This window comes from Protobothrops mucrosquamatus, unplaced genomic scaffold (assembly GCF_001527695.2).
Source record: "Protobothrops mucrosquamatus isolate PMUCROS unplaced genomic scaffold, P.Mucros_1.0 scaffold_198, whole genome shotgun sequence".
Classification (NCBI taxonomy): Eukaryota; Metazoa; Chordata; class Lepidosauria; order Squamata; family Viperidae; genus Protobothrops; species Protobothrops mucrosquamatus.
In genome coordinates, this window is record NW_015386274.1 from 746,318 (window position 1) to 771,793 (window position 25,476).

General features: G+C 35.4%; 1 protein-coding gene across 1 annotated transcript in view; it reads left to right on the forward strand.

Moving 5' to 3' along the window:
• Positions 1-951: 951 nt before the first annotated feature.
• CDKL5 (cyclin dependent kinase like 5) overlaps positions 952-25,476 on the forward strand; it is a 58,464-nt gene continuing 33,939 nt past the window's right edge. The window contains exons 1-6 of the mRNA XM_015825285.1: positions 952-1,137; positions 5,678-5,712; positions 18,155-18,200; positions 21,160-21,296; positions 22,112-22,232; positions 23,684-23,743. Of these exons, the coding sequence (XP_015680771.1) occupies positions 1,050-1,137; positions 5,678-5,712; positions 18,155-18,200; positions 21,160-21,296; positions 22,112-22,232; positions 23,684-23,743 (487 nt within the window). The 5' untranslated portion in view covers positions 952-1,049. The remainder of the gene's footprint in view (positions 1,138-5,677; positions 5,713-18,154; positions 18,201-21,159; positions 21,297-22,111; positions 22,233-23,683; positions 23,744-25,476) is intronic.

Genomic DNA, 25,476 nt, shown 5'->3' on the forward strand with positions numbered 1-25,476 from the left:
GCTCAAGCAGGAGACCCTATATCAGTGTTTCTCAACCTTGACAACTTTAAGACATGGGGACTTCAACTCCCAGAATTCCACAGCCAGCATTGCTGGCTGTGAAATTCTGGGAGTTGAAGTCCACATGCCTTAAAATTGTCAAGGTTGAGAAACACTGCCCTATATCATTTCAGACAGATGGCTGTCCAGTCTTTTCTTAAAAATCTCCAGTGATGAAGCACCTACAACTTCTGAAGGCAAGCTGTTCCATAGGTTAATTGTCCTCACTGTTAGGAAGTTTCTCCTTAATTTGAAGTTGCTTTTCTCCTTGATTAGTTTCCATCCATTGTTTCTTGTCTTACGTTCTGGTGCTTTGGAAAATAAGTTGACCCCTTCTTCTTTATAGCAGCCCCTCAAATACTGGAATGCTGCTGTCATGTCACCCCTAGTCTTTCTTTTATCTAGACTGGCCATACCCGATTCTTGCAACCAATCCTAGTTGCCCTTCTTTACACTTTTTCCAAAGTTTTAACATCTTTTTTGTAATGTGGTGACCAAAACTGGATGCAGTATTCCAGGTGTGGTCTTACTAAGGATTTATAAAGCAGTACTAATACTTCACATGATTTTGATTCTATGCCTCTGTTTATACAACCGAGGACTGTATTAGCTTTTTTGGCTACAGGTATTGATGTTGGGCTGATTGGTCTGTTTCCTCAGTCTATTTTTTTTCCTTTTTTTGAAGATGGAATACATGAAAGAATGTTGTCTTTCTGGTTTATGCATTATATGTTTAAAACCCTGGTGTAAACTGTATCAGGCCTTGATGGTTATTATAGTCTTTGATGGCTTGTTCATTATAGTATAACCATTAATCAAATGTATTGAATGTAGGTACTATTGTACATTCGGTACAAATCTTGTGAAATTACTTTAGCTCATGCCAATTATATGTTTATTTTCTTTGCAGGAAATACAAACTTAGAACATATATGTGCTAAAGCCTACCAACCATTACAGACTTGACTTCTGCCAATATTTTGGTCTTCTCTGGCCATGTTGTACAATTCATGTTCCATGAGGAATTTGTCTTCATGAAGATTCCTAATATTGGTAATGTGATGAATAAATTTGAGATCCTTGGGGTTGTAGGTGAAGGTAAGTATATATTCATGAATAAATTTAATTGGGGTTTGAGAAGAGATATGAGCATAACTAGAAAGAAGGAGGTGAGACGTTGATTACAGAATGCAGTTTTTGTTTTGCCATGGCTAGAAACATACAATTTTTCTAATCACTGATCATGGCATGATAGAACTACTGATGCATGAAGTGTACACTCAATTTTTCTGCTGTTTGACCAAATTTATTCTTGATATATAACCAAAATGGAAAATCTAAATGACTGATATTATAGTAGGACAAAATAAAATGAATAGAATAGCAATTTTTCTATCATAAAGGCTTTAATTCTTTATGTTACAGTTTTCTAATCTTATGAGAGCTTTATTCTTCCTTTGAAGCCTGGGAAAGACGGGGCACACCCTTTTATATGTGAGATATTCAAAATCAAGAAGAAATCTTGATTGCTTGTCCAACTGAGCTTGGAGCTGTATTATAATGCTGAGTTTCAAAACTCTCACAGAAGATTTTCTTGTCTCCATGCCTCTGCAAACACACATTTTTTAAAAAGTAATGTTGGTTCTTAATACGAATACTGTTTTTGATGAGTCATGACTATATATGTGTCGATAACTAAGCGGTAGATATACTGTTGAAAATTTTTAATTCTATTACATTTATCTTACCACTTAGGATATCTTGCTATTTATCCCTGAGTATATTTAGAAATGTTTTAGTGTAAAAATTACCATTGGGCTGTTTAGTTTTCTAATGATGAAAGGATTCTTGCTCACTAATACTCCTTAAAATGGAACTTCTGGAATTCAGTATCAGCTGCTTTATGCTACAATCATTCAGAATTGGTGTTGTAAATTAAGTAAGATAATGCTTAAATACCTGCATTTGTCTCTGAAATTGTTTTCTTGCACATATAGTGCATTCAGAAAGTATTCAGATCCTCTTCATTTTTGTCAATTTTGTTATGCTGCAACCTGATTTTACAGTTGTTGAAATTCATTTTTTTCTCATTAATCTACACTCAGTACCCCATAATGACAAAGTGAAAACAGAATTTTAGAAATATCTGTAAATTTATTAAAAAGAAAAAAATAAAATATCACATTGGCATAAGTAAATTGAAATTTAGCACAAGTGCCTCCCATTTCTTTTGATGGTTACTGACATGTTTCTACACCTTGATTGAAGGCCACTTGTGGTAAATTAAATTGATTGGACATGGTATGTCTCTATAGAAGGCCACACAGCTGACAATGCATATTGTAGCAGAGCAAAAGCCATGAGGTCAAATAAACTTCCTGCAGAGCTCAGAGACAGGATTTTTGCAAGGCACACATCTGGGGAAGACTACAATAAAATTTCTGCTGCACTGAAAGTTCCTAAGAGCACAGTGGCCTCCATAATTCTCAAATGGAAAAAGTGTGGCATAATCTGGATTCTTCCAAGAGCTGGTCGCCCGGTCAAACTGAGCAATCGGGAGAAGGGTCTTAGTAACAGAAGTGATCAAGAATCCGATAGTCACTATGAATGAGCTCTAGAGAACCTGTGTGGAGATGGGACAGAGTTCCAGAAGAACAACCATTACTGCATTTCACCGATCTAAGCTTTATGGTAGATTGGCTTGACGGAAGCCTAGCCTCAGTGCAAAACACATGAAAGTACACTTGGAGTTTGCAAAAAAGCACCTGAAGACTGTGAGGAACAAGATTCTCTGGTCTGATGAAACCAAGATTGAACTGTTTGGTCTCAATTCTAAATCTTATGTCTGGAGAAAACCAGGCACCACTCATCACCTGCCCAATATCATCCCAACAGTGAAGCATGGTGGTGGCAGCATCATGCTGTGGGGGTGTTTTTCAGCAGCAGGAACTGGGAGACTGGTCAGGGTTGAGGGAAAGCTGAATGGAACAAAATACAGGGATATCCTCAATGAAAACCTGTTCCACAACACTCAGGACCTCAGAGTTCACTTTCCAACATGACAAGGATTCTAAGCACACAGCCAAGACAACACAGGAGTGGCTTAGGGACAACTCTGTGAATGTCCTAGGGTGGCCCAGCCAGATCCTTGACTTGAATCCTATTGAACATCTCTGGAAGGACCTGAAAATGGCTGTCCACCAATGGTCACCATTCAACCTTGTTGAGCTTGAGAGGATTTGCAGGGAAGAATGGCAGAAAATCCTCCAATCCAGGTGTGCAAAGCTTGTTGCGTCATACCCCAAAAGGCTCAAGGCTGAAATTGCTGTCAAAGGTACTTCAACAAAGTACTGAGTGAAGGGTCTGAATACTTATGCCAATGTGACATGTCAGTTTTTTTCTTTTTAATAAATTTACAGACATTTCTAAAATTCTGTTTTCACTTAGTCATTATGGGGCACTGAGAGTAGATTAATGAGAAAAAAATAAATTTCAACAACTAGAATTAAGCAACCTAGAATTAAGGAGAAACTTCCTGACAGTGAAGACAATTAACCAGTGGAACAGCTTGCCTCCAGAAATCTTGGAGATTTTTAAGAAGAGGCTAGAGCAGGGTTGTCAAACTCGCAACGTCACGTGACGTGTTGCGACATATCGTGACCTTTTTGTCATTGCTGGTAATGGGGTGGGCGCGGTTTCGCTATGATGCATCCGGCCCGTGGGCCGGCAGTTTGACACCCCTGGGCTAGACAGTCACTTTCTGAGATGGTATAGGTTCTCCTGCTTAAGCGGGGGGCTCTATTCTATTATTATTATTAACTGTAGAATGGTATGCAGCATAATAAAATTGACAAAAGTGAAGGAGGTCTGGATACTTTCTGAATGCACTATATACCCAATATATATGTCCTTTTAATAAAATTTATTTTATACTAAAAATATTCAAACACATACACATTCAGTTAATTTATGTTTAATCAAATATAATGAGGGAAGAATGTCAAGCTTCTTAAAACCTATTAGCCAATTTTCACTTGAGCCTAAGAATAAAATGTTGCAATACGTAGCCCAAATAATAACCTCTGCAATTAGTATTATTGTTATACACATAACAACATGAAATCATAAATGCCAGTTCTTTAGATGGTGTGGCCTTTCTATCATTACATTCTTCCCAAGAACGTAGGATATAGTAATATATCACTATAGTATACTTGGGAATCCAAACACTGTGGACTTTTGTAATTGGCAGATGGAAATTTTATTAATGCACAGATTTTCTAAGTGTCATCCAAGATTTTCACCAACTGTGCCAATAAACACTGGGATCAATTTATGCCATAATCTTTTAACTTCAATTTTCAGATCTTGATACAGTAATCTTCTCCAATGCTTTGTCTTCTATTCTATTATCCCCTGATATTAACCACATCGATTATCTACACACTTTTCATCCAAGTTAAATCTGAACTACGACTTTTATCAGTTTTTATTCAGAAATCCCACAATATTTCAATTTGCTCATTTTTTACTACTTTTTCAACTATATGTTCCCACCAACTTTTCATTAATGGCATATGGTATTTTTATAGGTGTTTCAGTGAATCCTTTTGAGAACTTATTTGAATCATTTGATGATTGTTTAGTTCTGGCTTTGATTGCATTAATTTGAATAGTTTGCTCTTGAGCAGCCAAAATCAAACCTTTCACTTTCTTTTTTAAATATTCCATTTGTAAACCATTGCCAGGTTTTATCTGTATCGCTTTCCCCTGTCTTTTGAGGAAATTGACCATGTAATGTTTTTCCTTGCCAGCATTCTGTTTATGTTTTTATTACATTATTTCAGTATTCATTTTTATTATTATTATTTAAGATTTAGTCTTCAGTTCGATTCACAGTCTGGGATTGGTAAAAACTTAACACTTCAAGTCCTAACCAAGAACTGTTAAAGTAACTCCATGTATCTAGGCAACCCTTTGGGTATTGCTCCAAGGGCTCTTATTACTATTGGTACAAACATTGATTTCTTCCTCCACAATCACTCAATTTGCAGATCTTGGTATTTCATTATTTTTTCTAGTTGTTTCTCTTCAATTTGTGCATCACCTGGTATTGCAATATCAATGAACCAGATTTTTTTCTTTTCTATAATAGTGATTTCAGGCGTGTTGTTGGCCAGACGTCTGTCTATTTGGATTCAAAAGTCCCAAAGGATCTTGACCTGTTCATTTTCAAGAACTTTGTCAATTTGGTGTTCCCAATAATTTTTGCTGCTATTATTATTCTTAAAGCTTCCTCCTTCCGTTATGTATTCAAGATGGACAGTGAATAATATTTATATGTTACTTATATGTAAGGGTGTAGGTCTATACATATGTTGTATATAGTATGTTTTAAATGTGTTATATATGTGTATACTTTGAAAGGAAGCAACTAAATTTCATTTTTAATGTGTGCCATTGTGCCCACAGGAAAAAAAGATAATAAAGGTTATCTATCTGTTGTTGTTGTTGTTGTTATCATTATTATCATCATCATCATTATTATTTGATCTTGCATTTTTAAATATATAAATAATACTTTCTACAATGCACATATGAATATTGAAATTTGATTTTCTTTTGGGGGGGGCTTTAGGAGCCTATGGTGTTGTGCTTAAGTGTAGACACAAGGTAAGTAAAACAATCTATGTTGTGCTTTATTATCTGTATTTTGGTTTTCTCAGACCGTGGTTTGGTTTCATATGCCTGCCCTGGCTTGTAATGAGAATCTGTTTCTTCCCTTTCCTTTACCTATAGTTTGGTCCTTCATTTAAAATGCTTATCCATGGTTTTTACATAGTTTCTTGTTGTAATGGATTACAGTTTAATTCAGATTGGCAAATTATTGTTTGCTGCAGAAAAAGAGAAATTTGCTCAATTGTAAAGAAAAGAGAAGCTAATTTTCATTGCGAAAACTATCATTTTGCCTTAATCTCAGTGAATCAATTCTGCTGTAGAGAATTACAGCAAAAGTGTTATATTTAAATGATATTATTTTCTGTTAAACTAATTATTTTTAAACCCAAGATGCTTTTGAGAGTTTTGATTCAAAAACCTCGATTTCTACTTTAAAACTTTGGCTAAATTGATATTCTAGATTCTAGGCTTTGTGAATAATGTGCAGTGTTCTTTATTTTTTCATAATATAAAGATATTAATCAAATTATAGGAAAGTATAACAGGTTTTATTGTTTAGATATAATATATTGTCTGAATTACACAGAATGTATTAAAATTATAATTAGTTGCTCAAAGATCAAACTGAAGATTAGCTGCTGCTTGAGAGGGAGGAGGCTGTTTGCCTGGCAATTTACTCTTTCTGTAATGCCTGTCTTTCCCTATCATGTTATTTTTCCCATCACTTCATCTTATTACCCATTTTTTTATGTACACAATACAGTTATCTCCCACTCTTAACTTATCTCATCCTGTTACTTTCCATATTTTTTTGTATCTGCTGAATGGAGTTTCTGCATGTATATGTGTATACTTATATTTGTGGTGCAAGAGTGATTTATGTGTAAAAGAAAGATTTATTAAAGTTGTATGCCAGTCAATTTCAGTGACTCTGAGGAGCTCACAACTAAAAATTACAATAAAATCAACAAAAGATAAAAAATAAAGATAAAAGACAATAAGCACAAAAAACTGAAGGGACTTAGTCTCCTCACCAAAGACCTGGGTCAGGATGAAGCAAGTAAATAAGTGGATCCTAGGTCAAAGAACTTAATTTTAGTTAGCAATTATTAATTGGGTTAATGTATTTTTTTATCCTAGTCCTCTTCAGTATTTCTTTTTTCTTCTTCTCATTTCTTCTCTTTTCCTTGAGGTGTTGCTTCTGACAGGCATATATTAAAGAATACATATGGATACATTAATCAGGAATAATGATGATGATGATGATGTTGGAAGGGACTTTGGAGATCATCTAGCCCAACCCGCTGCTCAGGCAGGAAACCCTATACCTTTTCAGACAAATGGCTGTCCAGTCTCTTCTTTAAAACTTCCAGTTCTGGAGCATTCACAACTTCTGGAGGCAGGTTGTTCCACTGATTAATTGTTCTAACTGTCAGGAAATTTCTCCTTAGTTCTAGGTTGCTTCTCTCTTTGGTTAGTTTTCATCCGTTGCTTCTTGTCTTGCCTTCAGGTGCTTTGGAGAATAGCTTGACTCCCTCTTCCTTGTGGCAACCCCTGAGATATTGGAACACTGTTGTCATGTCACTCCTTGTCCTTCTCTTCATTAAACTAGACATACCCAATGCCAGCACCTGTTCCTTATATGTTTTAGCCTCCAGTCCCCTAATCATTGTTGTTGCTTCTTTCTAGAGTCTCGACATCTTTTTTACATCATGGTGACCAAAACTGGATGCAGTATTCCAAGTGTGGCCTTACCAAGGCATTGTAAAGTGGTATTAACACTTCACGTGATCTTGATTCTATCCCTCTGTTAATGCAGCCTAGCACTGTGTTGGCTTTTTTGGCAGCTGCAGCACACTGCTGGCTCATATTTAAGTGATTGTCCACTGGGACTCCGAGATCCCTCTCACAGTTACTACTATTGAGCAAGATACCCCCTATACTATACTTGTGCATTTGGTTTTTCTTGCCTAAATGTAAAACCTTACTTTTTTCACCATTGAATTTCATTTTGTTAGATAGCGCCCAATGTTCAAGTCTGTCAAGATCCTTCTGTATCTTAAGCCTATCTTCTGTAGTGTTGGTTATTCCTCCCAGCTTGATATTGTCTGCAAATTTGATGAGTTCCCCGTCTATCCCTTCATCCAAATCATTGATGAAGATGTTGAAGAGCACTGGGCCCAGAATAGAGCCCTGGGGCACCTCATTACACACTTCCCTCCATGTAGATGCAGTTCCATTGAGGACCACACACTGAGTACGGCCAGTCAGCCAGCTACAAATCCATCTGGTAGTGATGCTATCTAACCCACGTTTTTCTATCACATCAAGTAACAGGTTGTGGTCTACTTTATCAAATGCCTTACTGAAGTCCAAGTAAATGATATCCACAGCATTCCTCTGGTCCACTAATTTTGTCACTTGGTCAAAGAATGCAATAAGATTTGTCTGGCATGATATGTTTTTGACAAACCCATGTTGGCTTTTGGTAATAACTTTGTTTGCCTCTAGGTGTTCACTGATTCGTTGCTTGATTATCTTTTCCAGAATCTTCCCAAGTATTGAGGTCAGGCTGATAGGTCTGTAGTTTCCTGGATCCATTTTTTTTCTTTTTTGAAGATGGGAACTACATCAGCTCTTTCCAGACCTCTGGTAGTTCCCCAGTGCTCCAGGATCTTTGAAAGATATAGTTCAGTGGTTCTGAGATCACATCTGCCAGTTCCTTGAGAACCTTGGGGTGTAGTCCATCTGGTCCTGGTGATTTGAACTCGTCTAGGCTGGACAGGTGTTCACTTACCATTTTCTTGCCTATCTTAACTTGTGTTTCTATTCTGTTTTTTATGGCACTATTTTTGATAGGTTGGTCTGCTTTTTCCCTTTGTGTAAAGACAGATGTGAAAAACGAGTTAAATAGTTCTGCTTTCTCCCTGTTGCTTGTCACCTTCTTGCTACTTTCACCCACTAATGGACCAATCGTTTCCTTCATTTTTTCTTGTTCTTTACATGTTGAAAGAAGCTTTTTTTGTTATTTTTGACTTTGGTCACAAGCCTTAGATTAGGAACACTCATTTTTATTCCCACCCTTCAGACCTTCTCAGTTCTAATATATTCCCCAGTTATCAATCTTACACAAAACCTTCAATCTTATAGTCAATATTACAATATGTCTTTTAGGTTCATTTCAAAAAATCCTTGTAGTCTTTATCTATAGTCTCTTGTAATACAATAGGCTCCCCCAAACAGTTCAATGGTTCTGAGATCACATCTGCCAGTTCCTTCAGAACCTTGGGGTGTAGTCCATCTGGTCCTGGTGATTTGAACTCATCTAGGGTGGACAGGTGCTCACTTACCATTTTCTTGCCTATCTTAACTTGTGTTTCTAATCTATTTTTACGATACTATTTTTGATAGGTTGGACTGTTTTTTCCCTTTGTGTAAAGACGGATGCAAAAAACGAGTTAAGTAGTTCTGCTTTCTCCCTGTTGCTTGTCACCTTCTTGCCACTTTCCCACACTAATGGACCAATCATTTCCTTAACTTTTTTCTTGTTTTTTACATGTTGAAAGAAGCTTTTTTTGTTATTTTTTACTTTTGTTCGCAAGCCTTAATTCATTTTGAGCCTTAGCCTTCTTCATTTTTGCAGGCTCAGGCTATTTGCTGATATTCTGCCTGAGTTATGTGCCCCTCTTTCCACTTTTTATATTTGGCTTTTTTGTCTTTCCATTTATCAGAGAGTTCTTTATGCAGCTATGCTGGTTTCTTTGGAGAGCTGTTATTTTTCATTGGTATTGTGCTAGACTGGGCTTTTATAATCTCACTTTTCAAAATTTCCCAAGCTTCTTGAGTTGTTTTCCCCTTGAGGATTCTCATCCATGGAATCCTTCACAAGCTCTCTCTAAGTTTATTGAAATTACCTCTCTTAAAGTCCAAGACTCAGTTTGACTGTTCTATTGCTTGTGCTTGCATAATGTTGAATTCCAATATTGTATGATCACTCCCCCCCATATATAAGTAGAACACCGACACAGACATCCACTAAACACTGCTGAAGATGTTACCTAGCCTGGTAATGAAATGTTCGGAAACCAACCTCAAGCTCGGAGAACGAACCTTCACCCACATATACATGTATTATCCCTCCAGTTGAACACTGATAAATATATTACAACAATGTTAGTTTCCTTCCTTGCAAAACAGGCCCGAAGTTTATAAACTTCTATATCTATTTGCAACTTATTTGTTCTATCATTTATATAGTATTTATAAAAGCAAAGTAGTTTACAGTAAAGCAATAGCAGAATTAAACTTCAAAATCCTATGTTAACAATCTATTATTCCTGATCAGAAAATTAATTGAAAAATGAGTGAATTTTAGATGGCTGATTCCGGAAGAGATTTTAATTAATTTGGACATGAAAAGATACAGATTGGACTCTATACTCAAGGCAATGGAGTTCTATGAGAGTTACAGAGCTTTTTGGGAAGGGGAAAGCCTGGAATTTCGTGCAGAGAGAGAAGCAAAAAACAGGAAGAGATAGCAACAGAAGGAGCAGCCAAACCAAGGGAAGAAGAAGAAACAGAAAACACAAACATAGAAAAAGGGGCAAAAGCAAGAGAACAGAGACAAATAAGAACAACTAGGAGAATAAAACCTAAATATAACTGAAGGAGATGGAGAAGGAAAATGGAATTCTCTCAATGAATATAAATGGATTGAACTCCCCTACAAAAAAATAAATAAATAAAAATTACACAACTGCAAAAATTAAAAATGGATATAATTTGTCTCCAAGAAACACATATTAAGAGACAACACTATAAACTGTTGGAACAACCAAAAATCGGAAACTCCACTTCACACTAGCACAACAAAAGAGAAAAGGAATAGCTTTATATATTAAAGAGACAATGAACTCCAAACAAATCTATGCAGATGAAGAGGGAAGAATATTAATGGTGGAAATAATGATAAATAAAAAACTGATGGTAGCAATATATGCACCTAATAACAAATAAGAAGAATTCTATCAAAAATTACATAAAAATAGTGGAATTAGAATATCAAAATATTTGTTTAATGGGAAACTTTAATGCAATTGTAAACGGGAAGCTGGATTATAGAAGTAGTAAAATAGGGAAAAAAGGAAGGAATATACTACCTAAGACTTTCTTTAAAATGGCAGAAGAAATCTGTATACAGGATATATGGAGAGAAAAGAACACAAAAAAATTACAATATACATTTTACTCAAACAGGCACAAATCATGGTCCAGAATTGATATGATATGGATATCCCCTGAATTAAGCATGATTATACAAGAGATCGAGATAGAAACAAATATATGGGCAGACCATAATCTGATAAAGATGACTTGGAGAGGAGCTAAGAAAAAACTAAGATGGTATCTGAATCAATCTTTACTGAAAGAGAAAGAATTTATACAAATAGCAACAAAGAAAATGGAATTTTTCTTTAAAATAAACAAAAAAGAAGAGACATCGCTTCAAAATGTGTGGGATACAGCTAAAGCATACTTTAGAGGTTTGGCTATAACTTATATGGCGAAAAAGAATAAACGAAAAAAAGCAACAACAAACGAAATTAAAGGAGGAATTTATAAAATTGGAATCAGAACTACAAAGAGATGCACAAAAGAAAACTCTTAAAAAGCAAATGGAAATAAAAAACATAAACTAAACTTAGCAGAGGCTGAAAAAATGGCCCAACAAATTAAAAGGGCAAAACAAAACTTTGTTGAAAATGCTAATAAACCGGGTAGGTGGTTAGCATACAAATTGAAAAAAGAGAGAAAAAATTGATAAATAAATTGCAAGATTCAAAAGATGATTTACAATTTCAAAACGACATAATTAAAAAAATAATCAAAGAATTTTATGAGACACTTTACGACACAGAAGAAACTTCTCAAGAAAAAATAAAGCAATACATAAAAAAGCTGATTTACCAAAAATTTCAGAGAACATCCAAAACATGCTAAATGAAAAAATATCAATGATGGAGGGAATAGAGGCTATAAAAAGACAAAAAAATGATAAGACCCCGGGTCCAGATGGGCTACCTGCAGAGTTTTATAAATGCCTACAAGATATATTAAGCCCACTAATGAAAGAACTGTGTACTTTTAGAAGCTAAAATACCAAATACTTGGATAGAAGCCAACATTACTTTAATACCCAAAGAAGATTCACACTTGACACAGATAAAGAATTATAGACCGATATATCTATTAAACATGGACTATAAACATTTTGCTTCAATAATAGCAGAAAGATTAAAGAGATTTTTGATTGAATTTATACATGCAGACCAAAATGGATTTTTACCTAAGAGACAAATAAAAAATAATTTTAAGAATGGTTTTAAATACTTTGGAATACTATGAAATCCACCCAGGGAAGCAGATGGCGCTGATATTTCTAGATGCACAAAAGGCTTTTGATAATGTAAATTGGCAATTTATGATTCAACAACTAAACAAAATGGACTTTGGAGAAAACTTATAAATATAATTAAAATAATTTATCATAGACAAATAGCTAAAGTAATCATAAATGTAGATTTTACAGAAAAAATTAATATTAAAAAGGCACAAGACAAAGATGTCCATTATCCCCATTATTATTCATATTAACACTGGAAGTATTGAATAAAAATACTAGGCAAAACTCAGAAATTAAAGGAATGGAGATAAAAGTTGAAAAATATAAACTACAAGCATTTGCGGATGACTTGGTTTTTATATTAGAAGAGCCGCTTGAGACAAGCCTCAAACTTTTGAAAAAGATAGAAGAATTTGGAGAAGTGGCAGGACTAAAAATAAATAGAGAAAAGACCAAAGTGATAACCAAAAACCTTACAGATAAACAAAAAATCAATTGTCAGAAAAAACAGATCTTCAAATAATTAAGAAAGTTAAATACTTGGGAATATACTTAACAGCAAGATGTGCAACAATAAAAGAAGACAACCACATAAAATTATTAAAACAAATAAAACTAGACTTGGAAAAATCTACAACTTTTAATGCTAGGGAGAATAGCAACAGTGAAGATGAATATTTTACTGAAATTACTCTTTTTATTTCAAACAATACCTATAAAACTGGGAGGGAAATTCTTTGATGAATTAAATACATTGATCTTGAAATTTATTTGGCAAGGAAAAAAAGCCAGAATTAGATTGAAAATGCTACAAGAAGTGAAAGAAAATGGAGGATTTGGGCTGCCAGATTAGGCTTTATATTATCAAGCATCTGTACTAACATAGTTAAAAGAACGGATAACTCTTAGACATAAAAGATTACTATACCTAGAGGGGCATGACCTACCACTCGGATGGCATGCCTTCCTATGGTATGGGAAGAATAAAATACATAAATAATTTCAAAACCACTATATAAGAAACACACTTCTTCTACAATGGCAAAAGGTAAAAGCGAAAATTTACTTGAAAATACCTGGATGGCTTTCAACAATGGAAGCATTTGTTCACCCAAACTTAATTAACTATGAGAAAATTGTGACTTATAAAGACATTTTGAATGTTGAAGAGAAACTAAAATCTAGACAAGAATTGGAAGAACAGGGCATTGATTTATCATGGTGGCCACACCTGCTAATTCAAACAAGATATGAAAAAGATGCTAAAACATCTGGATTTTATAAACAACAAACAGAATTTGACCAGATACTATTGACATCAGATGAAAAATTGAATAAGAAACTGTATGTTAAGTTTAATTGAATAAGAAACATTCATATGTTAAGTTTAAAGATGGAAAAGAACAAGTTAAAGAAACAATGATAATATAGGCAAAAACCTTGGGGCATAACATAGAGTTAGAAAACTGGCAAAGTCTTTGGGAAAGAAACTCTAAAATAACAAAGGCGGTGGCTTACAAAGAAAACCTATATAAAATGTTTTACAGATGGCACTTAACACCTATGAGGTGCTATGAGGTTAGCAAAAATATTCAAAAATATGTCTAGCAATTGTTGGAAATGTAGACAAAAACCAGGCACATACTATCATCTTTGGTGGATATGCCGTAAAGCCAAAAGATTTTGGTCAAGAATACATATATGGTTAGAGAAAACGATTAAAAAAAATGTAGATTTTAAGACAGAATTATTTTTGTTAGGCATAATTGTAGGAAATTATGAGAAAGAATGTGTATATTTAATGTTACATGTACTAACTGCAGCAAGAATTGTATTTGCTCAACATTGGAAAGATGAAGAATTATCAATGGGGAGAGAAATAATTAAGAAAAGTTTGGATGTGCAGAAATATACAGACTTACACTGAAAATGAAAGAGAAAGAAGATTCAGAATACTTTAGAATGTGGGATACATTTTTATCAATGGCTAGCCGCTAGAAAAATGAGGTAGAGAGAAAGGAGTTTAACATGTATTAGTAAGCTAAATATTTGAACCCAGACAACATGTTGCTGATAAAATATTAAGGATTTGTGATTATAAAAAAATAATAAAATATTGTTAAAAAAAACAATCTATTATTGTACTGAACTTGTAGAAAGTCTACTACAGCTTTGTATCTATCACAAACTACCACAGCTGTTATCTCTGATCCATCCAGGATCAAATATCTTCATTTGCTTCTTAATAATAAAGCTTTTCCTTAAAATTTTGATTAGGGAGTTTCCCAACAATTGCATCTTATTCCCTAAAGTCATAAAACTCTGCTGTGAGTATCTCCACAGCTTCTGTTGTTCAAAACATTTCTCTGTAAACAAAAATATAACATCTCTTGTCAATTGTTGTCTGGTTAAATATAAAAATCCATTCTCCAAATTCGATCCATTCTCCCCAAAAATTTAGTTGAAGTTGTTTTCCAATTGGATATAATATGTCCATTCCCCAATTTCCATCAGTTTTCTTAGGAAAATCTGATTTATCACTCATCAATTCTGTCAACTCTGATTCTGTAAAGTATACATCCCTTTTAGCCTTCTCAAATACATTCATCATTTTCAAAGCAAGCTCCTGATATAAGTCTGGTTTGGCTGCAGTTGCTTGTATCTGGATATCTTCTTTAGGTTAATTTAAACTCATTGTTATATTATCAAACTTTTTACCAAAGTCTTCAATTTGAACTTGTAGGTTAAAAAATATTTTCCCCCCCCAAGTTTTCCCCAAAAGCTTTACCTTTAAATTGGTACATTGTTTACCTTCCTGTAGCTTAGCAAACAAAAATAAACAGTTCTTCAAGGACAGGGGAGTTAAATGTAATTAATAGGATAGTTGCAGAGAACCTTAAAATGATATTTATCACAGTAAAAATAGGTAAAGAAAAAAGGGGGGAAAATTGATCTAAAAATAAGACCAAAGCTTTTTGAGAGTGATAAAATGCAAAGTCTCTGTAGGGAAAACTCAGTATAAATGTAAATCCAGTTACTTTCACTATCTAGAAAATTGCCATGATTTCCATACAGAGCAGCAAAGTGAAACAAAGAAAGAATAGAGAAAAATTCATATTAAAATCTGGCAAGAGGTTAAAATAAATTAGCATTCAACCAGTCCATTAACTTTAAGAATAAAAAAGAAAGTACAAAAGAAACCTCAAAAAGTGCAATTAAAACCAAGGTGGTCAGCTGATAGGAAAAGATGAATACCTGACTTTCTGGCCTCTCCTACCGGAAACTGCAGTCTTCAAGATCCATCTTCTCAGGTGGGTCCACAGTCATCCAAAAGTCATCTTGGATCATTCCTAGGTGCCCCCATTCAAATTTGGGGAGCAACAACACTTAAGAGCCAGCTTCGGCAGAAGAATCAGCTGATCATCACAGGAGAAAGAGATCGCCCTGCCACTCAGCATGCCATCTTGAGGGGATAAATGCAAGATAGTATTGTATTACTGTATCTATTTTACAAACAAAACATTCATAAATGTAAATCTGGTTTCAGGCCCAAGAAAGCAATATTTGCTTTGAACAATAGGTAAATGAAAACAAAAGAGAAAACTTTATAAGTATTTGTGGGCATCAAGATTTAACATAATATTGTGGATTTAAACTTTTTGTATAGTGATTTTTCCAAATGTATGTCATTACATGGAAAAAATGAAGTTTCCTATTAGAAATACAAATAAAATCCATTCTAAATCAAGTTTGGCTATTCACAATGTTGATCTCCCAGCCAAGTATTAATTTTATTGGTCTGAGCTAAACTAGTGAAGGTCAATCTAGAGGCAAACAAAGTCATTACCAAAAGCCAACATGGGTTTATCAAAAACATCATGCCAGACAAATCTTATTGCATTCTTTGACCAGGTGACAAAATTAGTGGACCAGAGGAATGCTGTTTACTTGGACTTCAGTAAAGCATTTGATAAAGTAGACCACAACCTACTACTTGATAAGATAGAAAAATGTGGGTTAGTCAGTATCACCACCAGATAGATTCATAGCTGGCTGACCAGCTGTACGAAGTGTGTGGTCCTCAGTGTGTGGCACCTACATGGAGGGAAGTGTGTAGTGAGGTACCCCAGGGCTCTGTTCTGGGCCCAATGCTCTTCAACATCTTCATCAATGATTTGGATGAAGGGATAGACAGGGAACTCATCAGATTTGCAGACGACACTAAGCTGGCAGGAATAGCCAACACTCCAGAAGATAGGCTTAAGATACAGAAGGATCTTGACAGAGTTGAACATTGGGCGCTATCTAACAAAATGAAATTCAATGGTGAAAAAAGTAAGGTTCTACATTTAGGCAAGAAAAACCAAATGTACAGGTATAGTATAGGGGGTACCTTGCTCAATAGTAGTAACTGTGAGAGAGATCTCGGAGTCCTAGTGGACAATCACTTAAATATGACAGCAGTGTGCTGCAGCTGCCAAAAAAGCCAACACAGTGCTAGGCTGCATTAACAGGGATTGAATCAAGATCACGTGGAGTATTAATACCACTTTACAATGCCTTGGTAAGTTTTGGTCACCACGATGTAAAAAAGATGTTGAGACTCTAGAAAGAGTACAGAGAAGAGCAACAAAGATGATCAGGGGACTGGAGGCTAAAATATAAGGAACAGTTGCTGGCATTGGGTATGTCTAGTCTAACGAAGAGAAGTGGGGTGACGTGAGGGGTGACATGACAGCAGTGTTCCAATATCTCAGGGGCTGCCACAAAGAAGAGGGAGTCAAGCTATTCTCCAAAGCACTTGAAGGCAGGACAAGAAGGAGTGGATGGAAACTAACCAAAGAGAGAAGCAACCTAGAACTAAGGAGAAATTTTCTGACAGAACAAATTAATCAGTGGAACAACTTGCTTCCAGAAGCTGTGAATGCTCCAACACTGGAAGTTTTTAAGAAGAGTCTAGATAGCCATTTGTCTGAAATGGTATAGGGTTTCCTCCTGAGCAGCGGGTTGGACTAGATGACCTCCAAGGTCCCTTCCAACTTTATTATTATTATTATTATTATTATTATTATTATTATTATTATTATTATTATTATTATTATTATTATTATTATTATTATTATTATTATTATTATTATTATTATTATATCTGGAGGATCAATTATCACCTTAACTGGGCATTCTGTTATAAGAACCAGCATTAAAATAATTTATATAATTCAGTTACAAAGGCGGGTGGGGGTGGGGACTAGGCTCTTATAGAAAATTTCATGCCAAGCTTCTGCATCCCTGAAGAACATAAGAGCAGATTTCCTAACTAAATTTGGTTCTATCCTCACAAGTTAAGAGAAAACTATATGTCAGTAAGGTAAAGCTGATAGACAAAATATAGGTAGGTGAGTCAAGATAATTTTTTCTCCCAGCACTTTTTAAAATTTGTATAGTTATAATTTTGTTCACATTTTGCCTCCTTTCCCATTGCAGAAAGGAAAATCTCAGACTTATATTATGATATTCTTGTAGCCAGCCTGCTTTAAAATTAGGCTTTTAAAAATGAGTTCCAATTTGAACACTATTCTTAAAATACTTTAAGAATAGTGTTCAAAATTGATCTCTTTATTAAAAGCCTAATATATTTTTTAAATCTAGTTTAGGTATTTTTTGGATTATTAAATTTTTAAAATTCATAATAATATGTACTGAGAAGATTTGTGACAATAAAAATAAAATTTAAGATGATTAATAAATACTTTTATACAGTTCTCTTCCTTGCAAGTATACAAATCAATACCAGAAATAATTTTATTCAGTTGCTCTGAAAACTACCAGCAAGAACAAAATCCTATCTCATCAAGTATAAACTAATTTTAAAATAATTTGGTAGAAAGCCATTCTCCAGCTTTAAAAATTGCTATAAAAGTTCTGCTTCAACTTGCAACTCTATGCGTGACTAGAAATCTGTACCACAAAATGGTGTCAGGTATTTACTAACTAACAATATGATTATCCTATCTTTTTTCCTTTCTTTTCTAGGAGACACATGAAATTGTGGCCATTAAAAAATTCAAAGATAGCGAAGGTACTTTTTTCTGTTGGCACATAGTACATTTACTTTTTTATTTAATGGGTTCTTATTCAAGATTTAGGATAATGCAGGAGTAGGAGTTTAAGAATTTATTGTCCTGTGTCAACATATCAACTTTGAAGAGATTAGAGTTTTATTTCAAAACATGTTAGATAGATGCTAGAGATAGTCCTTAATATACAAGCTTTTTACATTTCTGTATTTGTTCAGACCTGCCTTTCTCAACTTGGCACCTCCAGATATGTGAGACTGCAGTAATAAACACTGAATTTGTTGATAAGCTTCTGTTTCATTAGAAAATACAATCAGCATTTTTAAAATTGTTCTTACTATGGTATTGGCCTGTTTCAGACAGATTTCACTATGATTTGACTACTGTATATTCAGAATAAATCTGAATAATCTGAAATGTTTCCTGATAAGCAATTTATTACTTATCTAGATAGCTGAATCATAGTCTGCCTACTCTGTGTTATACGTACATATGAGCAGAAATTTAATTCTGAAAAACCAACAGGACTTAATATGTAGTTGAACTGTGGATGATTCTAGATCCTTGAAGAAATAATAACTAGCAAATAATATCTCCTGGTTCTGGCTTCACATTTAAGGGTTCTGGAAGAGGATCTCTTGGCACTAATAACAAATATTCTTTCATTTTGCGTTGAACCTGAAATGAATTGAGAGCCAATTTGGTGTACAAGTAGTCCTCCACTTATGATTGGTCATTTAATGAACATTGAAAGTTCTGACAGCCTTGGAAAGGATGTTTTACAGCCTTGAAAGCAGTTCCGGACATCATAAAATGTGCCCCCCCAGAGTCATGTGACTATGATCTGGTTGCTTGACAGCCTGTTCACACTTAGGGCCAGTGGCCAAATGCCCCATTATCTTGTGATCGCCATTTGCAATCTTCTCTGCAAATGACTGAAAGTCAATGGGAAAGTCAGCAGAGAATTGGCAAGCTTCTGTTGCCTGCCAAGAGGGCTTCTTCTGGTTACAGGGGGCTGAGTGAACTTCTTCGGCAGGGTGAAGAAATGGAACTCAGATTCTGAAGATCCAAGTTCATTTCTGCACCCCTGCATCATCATTCCCTTCCACCCACAGAGGAGAGCTGACATCCTCTTGGTGTATATGTGCAGAAATTCTGTTTCTGCACCTTGCAAAAGGAGTTCCGCTATGCAGATGGAGGGAAAGTACTATCCTTCAGCAGGCAACTCTTTCAGCCAGATCCTAGACAAGAAGGAGTTAAAATCCAAGCAGGATTTTCAGCCTCTGAGCAGAGAAGCATCATGATAATGGGTGGGTTAGGCCCAGGAGTCTTGGCGCAGACCATATGTTTCTTCACTCAGGGGCTGAACATCCTGCTTGGATTTTGGTAGGAGCATTTTCAGCTCCTGTGTGGAGTCTCCAATCACTCCCCAGAGGCACCCCATGCTCCTGATCTAGGACCTGTGTGATCATTTAACCACAATTAGGATTACAATCTTTGAGTGCAGCAGTTATATGGGCATTCATGTAACATCTCACAATGATTATTACTGATATAATGATATAACCTCACTCAACCACTGAGATTCCAGTCCCAATTGTGGTTGATAAGTAAGGACTATTTGTACTGGTTAAGGCATCAACCTAGAAACAGGGAGCCTGAGTTCTAATTCCACCTTAGGTGCAAAGCCAGCAAGAATACTTTTTCCTCTGTCTTATAAGAAGCCTATGTACTGACACCAATGGCCTAATTCCAGGGCTGTTGGTGCCCCTCTTCTGGATTGCTATTTTCATATAAAAGCATGAGATTAATGTTTATACAAATTATTTCCCTATCTTTCTATTTGGCCTTTATTCTCTTGACTTTACTTTAGCTTGGTTTTGGAAACCTTAGTGTATTAATGCTTGTAAAAGGAGTTTATCTTCAGTGTAAGAATATTCTTTTAGTATATTCACTCAGGATTAATTCTCACTAAATAGAGCTGTACCAGCCATTGTTTTAATATTTATGCTTAGCAATATTAAAACTTTAAGCAAAAAGTCTGTATTCAGTGCAGTACCTCATTTGGGATCATATTTTGCACAACAAATAAGCATTTCTCTATTGACCTGGGACTATAAATACACAGACACTTACCATTTTTTCTGGATAATGTATTTTCCTTAAAAAAGTGCCAAAAATTCTTTTTAGGTGCTTTTATCTCAGGCAGAATTTTAGAGTAACACTTATCTAACATGGCTCAACAACAGAGTCCTTCTTTGAGGGAGATGGATAGTTAAAAATTATGAAAAATAAATATAAATAAATAAAAACATTGAAAAATAAGAGTAGCTGAAGAAGAATAGTTTGGAAGAGAAAGATAAATTGTGGGATTTATTATTTACTGTCAATCTGTTATAAACATTTTTGTTATAATAGCTAATCTTACAATAGTATACTAAATTGTTATGTCGTGGCCACGTATAACTTTTACTACTAATAGTATTTGTTAATAGGTAAAATGTAATATTCTTGAAAAACTATTTCACTATAGATAAAAGGTTGTAATATACTAATAACGATAATATAATATTGTTTTTTACCAATGTAATAGTCATATCTCACTAATGAAATGTATTAACAAATAGTGCACAATGTTTTTGCAATTTTATTAAGGGGAAAAGAAATTCAAATTAAATTTATGTTTTTCATAATTTTGATGGATAGCTTGAATTATAAATATTTATTGCAAGATTCTTATGTAAAGCAAAGTGATTTGTTTGAATAATCCATAGTGGCTGAGTTAAAATGATTTAGCCAAATAGCTTCCATTACGCTAATCCAAAATAAAAGAAACTTTTATAGCTTAATATGAAACTTGCTTTTTGTGAAATTTTGAACCACACTGTTCACAAAGATTTTCTACAGGTTTTGGGAAAAGAGATGCATATATTTTATAAACTTTTACTCTTTAACTTATAGAAAATGAAGAAGTCAAAGAGACAACTCTACGAGAACTTAAAATGCTTCGCACTTTGAAGCAGGAAAATATTGTAGAACTAAAAGAAGCTTTTAGAAGAAGAGGAAAACTGTATTTGGTGTTTGAATATGTAGAGAAAGTAAGTTACTTATTTAGACAAAAGATGCTAATATGTTCCTTAATGCTTGCTAAACTTCAAATATGTTTTATGTATAAAAATGTTATACACTGTCATTAGTATTCTATAGCAGTCTTAGTAATATTAAGAAATACTAAGTCTTTGCAATAATTTTTCTTTTTGATCAACTTAAAATTTGATATTGGGGGAATAAAGTTTATCCTGTTTTATTTCTTTATGCCTGAAAACAGCCTTCAACTATATTTTACCTTTTTTACTGGAAAGTAAATATAATTTGTTTTATATATTAAATAAGGCATACTATGTTTAAATATAGTTAACTGATGAAGCAATAGTCCTAGATTTATGCAATAAGCTAATGTATAAGCTATAGTTTATAAACTACAGTGGTTAAGTTGTCACAGCAGCTAAACCACATTCAAACAAACACATTATTCTTAGGGGGAAACCAGTGAATATGCATTTTCTTAAAACCAATTGAATTGCTCTATAGTAGATGTACAGATTTATAACATAATACCATTGCTGATTGTTATTTTAATAGAGAATATCATTTACTGCTTTACATTTTGTTTTATGCATTGGTAGATTTTGTTTTATGCATTGGTAGTGCTTTGCTGCTTTTAGAAAATATTTTTATTTGCCTCTTATATTGTATAAATTACATAATCATGTTGAATGCTTCTTTTGGTTCCTCTTGTATAAGAGCACCATATTACATAGCCATCAATGGTTGTTTAACACATTTCTAGGTAGTGAATAAATTGCAGAATTTATAATTTAGTTCTTTCTGTCTTTAATTATGTTGAACGTAGAATATGCTTGAGTTGCTAGAAGAAATGCCAAATGGAGTACCTCCTGAAAAAGTAAAAAGTTATATCTACCAGCTGATTAAAGCAATTCATTGGTGTCATAAAAATGATATTGTTCATAGAGGTAAGCATACATTAAACTTTAGAATATATCTTTTTCTGAAAGTATAAATAAGTTTTAACAAGGAATTATTCACCAATTATTGTACATTTATTATCTGTTAATTTAAAATAATACATGAGGCAAAATTTTCTTTACAATAAGTAAAAAAACACATCCCCACACTTCTAATGTAAAATTGATTGGAGTTAGCTAAGAAATTCCACTTATTTTAATGAGTCTAAGTAACTTACTCTTTGTGAATAATTTGTAATTTTTATTTTGCTCATGTCTCTTTATTAATACATTAATACATTTCTTTATTCTGATGATTCTTTATAAATTTTTAATTGTATCTTCACTAAAATGTATTCATAATTGAATTTAATTGGTTACTGAACTTCAGGTTTAAAAACTAAATATTTTCCCCTAGACTAGTATTAAGCTTTCTTTTAGTATAGACCAAAGGTCGCCAACCTTTCTGGGTTGGCGGCCCGGTGGGAAAGGGAGGGACAGGCACCTTTATGTGCGCATGCGCACAAACACAAATATGGCTGCATGCACATGAACGGGACTGTGAGCATGCATACTCCACAAATGGCTGCTAGCGCCAGTGCATGGCACATGGCTTGGCTAGCACCGGTGAGAGGCTTGCAGCTTGCGGATCGGCTACCGCTGGCATGAGATTCGAGGCTCAGCTAGCGCTGGCACAAGTGCAAGAGGTGAGCGCACAAACATGCACGCATACACTGGCCAGCCACTCACACGGCCAGGTGGTCAAGAGGCCGCGGCCCGGTAGTGGACTGCAGCCCATAGGTTGGGGACCTCTGGTATAGACATTTAGTTAAACTTGGTAAGTATTATTCCAATATACATTGTATTGGTTATTCTATGTTCATGGTTCAGTAACTTCTGGAAACTGAGAAGTCATTATCTACTAAAATTCATCAGAATAACATTTTGAAGGGATCCTGGAAGTCTTCTAATCCAACTCCCTCCTCAAGCAGGAAACCCTATACCATTTCAGACAAATGGTTGTCCAATCTCTTCTTAAAAACTTTGGCTTTGGTGCACTCACAACTTCAATTTGAAGTTTGGCCATTACGTCTCTTGCTGAAGGTTCCTTACAAAAATTTTCCTGAATTTAAAATAGAGCCAGTTTGCTATAGTGATTAAGGTGCTGGCCTAGAAACAAGAGACTATGAATTCTAGGTGTCCCTTAGGCATAAAAATCAGCTGGGTGACTTTGGGCCAGTCACTCTCTCTCAGCCCAATTACCTCATAAGGCTATTGTTGTGGAATTAAAATTAGGCAAACCCTCTCTTCCAAAATATGCCATTTTGAGTGTTTGGAAAAATGGTGAGTATAAATGCAGTAAATAAATAACATGCTATACTATTTCAGTTGCATGTTAATGCAGAACAGTGTATATGTTGTAATTCATTAACTTTTTGCTATGCGTTTGAATATTTCAGATATTAAGCCAGAAAATCTCCTAATAAGCCACAATGATATTTTGAAATTGTGTGACTTTGGTAAGGCTTTTTAAAAAAAATATTAAAGGGATATCTTTATTACAATTCTTTATAATTTGAATTATTTCATGACAGTAAACAATCTTTTTAATTATGGGTTAATACAGTACTATGGTATAGATTTGAATATTTTTTAAAATTTGTTCTAACTTTAAATAGACGCAAATACCTCAAAAGTTGGGACACATACCAATTATATTGTATCAATATGCTATAATTAAAGCTTTTCTGAAATGCTTAGATATGCAGTAACTAAAAACTGTTTTTTTAAATTAGGAAATACGAGATGTGCAATGACTAACAAACAGCTGTTTATGAAATAAGGGAAAAGGTTGGGGGAAATACAGTGGTGGGATTCAGCTGGTTCACACCGGTTCGGTAGAACTGGTAGCTAATTTCTTTTGAGTTCGGCGAACCGGTTGATGCATGGCAGAAATGCCCCCGCCCCCAGTCAGACCCATGCAACACCTTTCCAGCTCCAGCGCAGTCTTCTGTCACTCCTCTACTGTCGTGTGTAGTCCCACAAACAAAAGAAATTTGTGGGACTAAAAAAAAAGATCAATCAATTCCAACTTCGTGAGATTTTTTTTTTCAGAAGAAGTTGGAATTGATTGATTTATTTTATTTATTTATTTTATTTATTAAATTTATATACCGCCCTATCTCCCTTGCGGGACTCAGGGCGGTGAACAGGCAATACTAAAAACCACGATAATAAATAGTTTGTTTTAAAATCGAATTAAATAACAGGCCTGTTCTAAAAACACACCCGTAAAAAACCCCCCACTGAAACATAATCAAACTACGCCAGGCCGGCCGCACGGAATAGATGGGCCTTCAGGGCTCAGCGAAAAAGGCACAGGTCTGCAACTGTACGTAGGTCGGGGGGTAGGTCATTCCAGAGGGCAGGAGCTGCCACAGAGAAGGCTCTCCCCCTGGGGGTCGCCAGCCGGCATTGTCTGGCCGACAGCACTCTAAGGAGGCCCTCTCTGTGGGAGCAGACTGGTCGAAGGGAGGTGTTTGGTAGGAGGCGGTCTTGCAAATACCTAGGTCCATTGCCATGGAGCGCTTTAAAAGTTGTTACTAACACCTTGAAGCGCACCCGGAAGGCCACCGGCAGCCAGTGCAGCTCTCGCAGGAGAGGTGTTACATGGGAGCATCTAGAGGCCCCCAAAATCCCCCGCGCAGCCGCATTCTGAACTAGCTGGAGCCTCCGGGTGCACCTCAAGGGGAGCCCCATGTAGAGAGCATTGCAATAGTCCAGGCGGTAAACAACGAGGGCTTGAGTGACTGTGTGTAGGGCGTCCCGATCCAGAAAGGGGCGCAACTGGCGTATCAGGCGAGCCTGATGAAAAGCCCCCCTGGCCACGGCCGTCACATGATCGTCTAAAGACAGCCGAGCATCCAGGAGGACGGCCAGGTTGCGAGCCCTCTCCGCGGGGGCTAATGACTCGCCCCCGATAGCCAGAGATGGAACCAACTGGCTATGACGTGACGCCGGAAACCACAGCCACTCGGTCTTGGACGGGTTGATTCGAAGCCTGTTCCTCCCCATCCAGACTCGCACGGCCTCCAGGCACCAGGACATCACTTCCGCGGCATCGTTGGGGTGGTCCGGGGTGGAGATGTACAGCTGGGTGTCATCTGCGTACTGATGAAACTCCACCCCGAAACCACGGATGATCTCACCCAGTGGCTTCATATAAATGTTGAACAGGAGAGGCGAGAGGACC